The sequence below is a fragment of the Gadus morhua genome, chromosome 13 (genome assembly GCF_902167405.1).
Source record: "Gadus morhua chromosome 13, gadMor3.0, whole genome shotgun sequence".
In the NCBI taxonomy this organism is placed as follows: Eukaryota; Metazoa; Chordata; class Actinopteri; order Gadiformes; family Gadidae; genus Gadus; species Gadus morhua.
This window is the reverse complement of record NC_044060.1, coordinates 19,710,172-19,715,502: the sequence shown is the minus strand read 5'-3', so window position 1 is coordinate 19,715,502 and position 5,331 is coordinate 19,710,172. Positions and strand designations below refer to the sequence as shown.

The 5,331-nt window shown below is 44.1% G+C and overlaps 1 protein-coding gene across 2 annotated transcripts in view; it reads left to right on the top strand.

The window, feature by feature from the left end:
- tmem183a (transmembrane protein 183A) overlaps positions 1-4,826 on the top strand; it is a 4,907-nt gene extending 81 nt beyond the window's left edge. The window contains exons 1-8 of one of the 2 annotated variants that reach the window (XM_030374007.1): positions 1-154; positions 480-569; positions 688-858; positions 940-1,096; positions 1,392-1,572; positions 3,006-3,086; positions 3,188-3,340; positions 3,961-4,826. The exon at positions 1-154 is cut by the window's left edge and continues 81 nt beyond it. In XM_030374007.1, the coding sequence (XP_030229867.1) occupies positions 91-154; positions 480-569; positions 688-858; positions 940-1,096; positions 1,392-1,572; positions 3,006-3,086; positions 3,188-3,340; positions 3,961-4,146 (1,083 nt within the window). In that variant the 5' untranslated portion in view covers positions 1-90 and the 3' untranslated portion in view covers positions 4,147-4,826. Of the gene's footprint in view, positions 155-479; positions 570-687; positions 859-939; positions 1,097-1,391; positions 1,573-3,005; positions 3,087-3,184; positions 3,341-3,960 lie in introns of both variants that reach the window. The other variant, XM_030374006.1, reaches the window with a different exon arrangement.
- Positions 4,827-5,331: the final 505 nt, after the last annotated feature.

The following is a 5,331-nucleotide window of genomic DNA, read 5'->3' as shown; positions in this document are numbered from 1 at the left end:
TTTTTATCTCTTTTTATTTAGGTTTGCTTGTCTTAGAGACATGGCAGCCCACACAATCGCGTTAAGGGTCCACATATCATTGAAGTCGTCATGCCCAAGAAAGGGAACCGAAAACGGCTGAAATTTAAGCCTGGGGACATCTGTTCTGAATCAGGTCAACTAGTTCGCTATTTCAACCACTCACTCCGTCGTCTTATGTTTAGCCTGATTTGTTTAGCACTCAATGGATTCATAATAGTGACATTATTTAGACAGGGTTTAATATGTATAAAAACCAAGTTTTATTCCTTGAACAGGCTTTAACCGGTATACCGGTATTTTAAACGTAAACGGAAATATAACCTGCTGACATTATTATTTAACAGTCCGAGTAGGTTGGATCGGCTCCAGAAACCCCATACTGTCACCGTTTGAGTAATGAGTAAAGGACTGAATTGCTTATGCTTAATTCGAAGAATTACCCTCATTTCCCCCATTAGTGACAGTAGCTGATTACGCGAATGCAGACCCCGCTGTGGTGAAGTCGGGGAGGGTGAAAAAGGCTGTGATCAATGCAGTTGAAAAAGAAGGTAGGTTATATGTATCTGGATGCATTTTAGACTTTTTTCTTTTTCTTTTTTACTATTGGCACCGTTTCTCCTTTAGAAAGTCGCGTGGTAACGTTAATCTGTTGGTGTTGTCTGCCAGTCAAGTTACTGTGTGGCCTGGAGGCCTCCGTGGGTGCTGTGGATGAGGTGCTGTCCTCTGCTTTGGGAGTCACAGGAGACACCTCAGAGAGCAGCGACGATCTCGAAGCAGAGTCAGAGGAAGATGAAAATGAAAGCAAATCTGTCAGAAAGAAGAAAAACAAAATAAAAGGTACCTATTCCGCGCACATAATGTGGGTCTGTAATTCACATGAAGGAGGGATTTTCTAAAGTTCTTCTTTCTCACTATCAGAGAGTGAGAGCTATGATGGAGGGGAGTATCCGGTGGATATCTGGTTAATGCTGTCCGCCTACATCCGTCCTGAAGATGTTTGCAGATTTTCCCTGATCTGCAAGAATGCCTGGATTGTCACATGCACTGCTGCCTTCTGGACCAGGCTCTACAGAAGGTCTGCTGGCTTTGTCTCGCCCAATCTTACATTCTGCCATTGTTAGCAAAGTGCTTGACCCTAAAATGCATGCAATAGTCAAAATGGTTACAGAAACAAAAATAAAATATTGACACATGAGCTTGAAAAGCAGTATAAAGGATTATATAGGGTTAAATAGCATACAAGGTTTGAGGGTATATCTGTTGCTGATATAACTTGCTGTCGAAGTAATTATCACATTACACATACACACGTTCAGAAGGTCTCATCGTTGAACCCCCCCCTTTCCCCCCCCCCTAATCTCTCAATCAAGACACTACAGCCTGGATGCTGAGCTGCCGTTCCGTCTGCAGCCAAAATGCATCGACAGGATGCAGTGCCTGCGGGCATGTGTGATCCGCTCCCTCTTCCTCCTGTACGAGCCCTTCAGCCTGCGCTTCTCCAAGGTTCCCATTCTGCCAGAGTCCACGCCTACCTCCTTGCTCAACTCAAAGGTAAACTCAAAAGCATGCTCCTGTGTTTTTTAAGTATTCCCCTGATTTATTTTGTCAAATATTGGCTGTATTGGAGTGTGCATGCAGAGGAGATAATCAGACATATTGGTGTCAACGTGTTGATGAGAGCATAATCAATGTATTGCATGCAGCAGCTCTACAATTACATAAGTTTTACCAATTTTAGATTGTGTAAGAATTGTCAACCTATGGCATCCAAGTAGTCTGCATAAGCTTTATGGCTGGCATGAGCCACTTGCTAAATTAGCAACCTTGTTCAACCTCAATATTTAAATATATCAATAATTTAGGTCTCTATTGGATTACTGTTTCATGCGTGTCTCCGGAAGTTAGGAGGTAAAGGGGATATGACATTGACATGCGACCAAATGAAACGGTCGTTATTGTGAATGAAACTACAGATTTCTCTGGGTTTGACCATTCTTTAATTAAACAATTATGATAATGTAAGTACACGTCTCAAAAGTTCTTGGATATAATGCAGAAATGTTACCTATTATACCATTTTGAGGAAAGGAGCTAGGAAACCTGAGTACATCATTACCACAAGAAACATCTGTTTCATTTACGCAGTGAATAAACGCATCTAACTCCCCCACTCATTTATTTCAGTGTTTTACAATAGTATACAATTTCTCACAAAATACATTATTGAAAATGGAAATAGACGACATGAAAAAGAGGTAGCTCATACTGGAAATGATACCGTTACCGGTACACAAATGTCATTTCAGTTGTAATAAATAAGTCAACAGCTAATTGAATTATAGTGTGTCTGTCTAGTTCATTCACCGTTCCAATCATTCATTCATCATTATAGTCCCCGTAAATAGTATGCAGGTACTATTGGTTTAATACTAAGGTTTTGAAAATACCCAAATTGCTAACTTATCCAAGAGCTCATGCCTCAGTTTCACCCTCCGTGGATTGTTTAACTTCTCCGACACTGGCTACAGGATTGATAACTTGAGCTGCAGGGCTATCAGAAACGGTACATTCCACGGCTTTTAGATATTTGAGCTGTTTGACCAGGTTTCTTCCTGGTCATCTTAACATGTCGCATTTCAACTATTTCAGCAGCCTGATATCTCCATCAAGTCTGGAAACATGTGAACAACCACACTTGCAACCAGAGTTGCGATGTAGTCACGCACTATCTCTCGAAAATAAATTGAAGCCTACTCTCCAGCCGGTATTTGGTACCGATTTGATTTAACTTGAATAGATACTCGGTCCATCATTGCAGTCACTACCTTTTTTTAAAGTACAGAATTCGGTGCCCAACCCTAGCAGAGATTCCCCTCATGTTTCAGCATGAGAAAGATGTGGCTCATGGGTGACGTTTGGAAGTCAAAGTAGGTGCTCCGCTTTCAGAATGTCCCACTTTGAGTGACGTCTTTCTCCTGTTGCAGTGTTTGCTGTTCTGGGTCACGAAAGTATCTGGGACTCGGCCCGAAGCTATGTGGGAGTTCAACTTCAAGTTTCTAAAGCAGGTAGAGGAGTTCTCCCAAAGTCAACAACTTAAATCTCTGTTCAGGTCATGGTGTATAAATTGTATTTAAAAACGTTCCTCTCCTCCTCCTCAACCCAGCAGAGGCATAGTAAGAACGGCAACACCAACTCTCTCTGCCTGCCCAGGCAGTACAAAGACGTCCACGCCAACCCGGACTCTGACTGCTACCTGCTCCGGGTCTTCACACTCAACTTCATCTTCACACCTGTGGTCATGGGGATGACCCTTACCACGGTCAGTACAACACACTCAAGCTTATACTTCCTTGTGTTAGCGAGCAAGGAAGATTATCCACCAAGCTTATCTTAACGCTGGCTAGGTGCGGGTGTTCAACTGCCAGTCAAAAGGTACTCGGTTTCATCCCTAATGTCTGCAGCCTAGCTGTTGCCTAAAAGGCTCGTTCACTTTAGATACGGTCAGACGCCTCCGACCGCCTCCATTGTCCTCCTAGAGGAAGCGCTGTGGAAATGGGTTTCACGGGACTAGGGCTACTTATTGCCACTGATTTCCTGAATCAATTGGTTGCCGGTTCACCAGGCCCCCATCAGGATAGAGGTAGATAGACCGGCACAAAAAAAGATGGATCTCGGGACACATTTTTTGCAAACCAAGCCCTCACTTTGACCCGGCAGGGCCGCTAGAGTTGCAGCACAGTCCAAAAAGCCAGAATGTTTCAAAATGGAGATCCCACTGCCCCAACTAACGACGGGCACGGGGTCGAGCCGCATCTCAAGTTGCTGCACCTCCATCCTTTACCGCTCCTAAATGACATGACATGGCAGGAATTCAGTGGGAGTCACTTAAGGTCTGTCTGCTAAATAACCAACCTCTCTATGTCTGCCCCCCCCCCCCAGTTCGCTATCAACGTCAGCACGGACATGCGGCATCACCGCGTGCGCCTGCTCTTCCAGGACTCCCCGCCGCGCCGCGGGAGGAGGCGGGTGGAACACTGCGGGCTGCAGGTGGTGCTCGACCCGGTGCACAGCGTCCGGCTCATGGACTGGTGGCACCCGCAGTACCCCTACTCAGCCTGCACCTGATACATTCTTGATAGCAGAGAGTCAATGTCTCCAGCTTAGAACCCGAGAACCCCAGGTCCTGGTCTTACATGAGCACATACGGCACCGCACTGCCCCCATGACTGCGGACAGATGCTAGTTCTCCGTTCCTGCCCCTCCCATAACTCAGTTTGTGCCCGTTTGTTGTCCTACTGGTGTCCTGTCTACACTAGAACTAGATCCCCTTGGACCCACACGAGCAGCATCGAGCTAGAAATGTACTTCCTTATTCCACCTCGGATTTGAATCCTGCCTCCCACTAGACTAAGGAATATTATCCTCCATTGTTAAGATTAGTTTTAAATACATGGTTCAGAAATAGGAAAGATCCTGCCGATTGAATTGTTCATATATTACTATATTTATTATTTCATTTTAGGATCTGGCTTAAGACTCAAGGTCTTGGCTCACCTTTTATTAGATTTTATGTCTGCATTTAAGTAAAAAAATATATATAATTGACTTATTTTCTAGCCCTTTTGATTTTAAAAGGGATGCCGACGGTGAAAATCCAACATATGTATTTGAATCAACCCTACTTGCTAGATAAAAGCAACATGATGATTTTTTTCTTCCACATTTGGAAACCTTTTGTGTGATCTTGATTCCATGGATAAACCTATTCGTTACACTGGAATAAAAACACAAACTGCTCCCTGAAACTTATTTCTCTCAAGAGGTTTGGGACCGGAAAAAAAATCGGTCATTCCTCGTGTAAATAAGCCTGGCGGTGTACTGCCCTCTTGTGGCATAATGAGGTATAGCTAGGACCACGGCTTTTCATTCTACCTGTCGTTTTATTGAAGGGTAAATACTAAACAGCCTACTGATCTCTATATCCATTGGGAAGTAATCTAGAGTTATGTCCATACACGCCTGCATTGTCCGCATGGAAATCCAATTAAATGCAACAATCCATTAACCCGTCCTTTCGACATCACTGACGAAACAAACTCACCAGTCAGTTCACACGAGACTACCAGTCGGGCCAAACTAAAGTGGTAAAGTAACGCCGCCAAAGGGCAGTCGTGCCGTTAGGGTCTTACCAGACATTTCAAATGCCCTTTAGTTATACATAGGACGTGTCGAAGCAATCACGTCACTGCCAGAAAATAACACGTGTTGACTGTATCCGAGAACTACATTTCCCTCACAGCATGTGTGCTC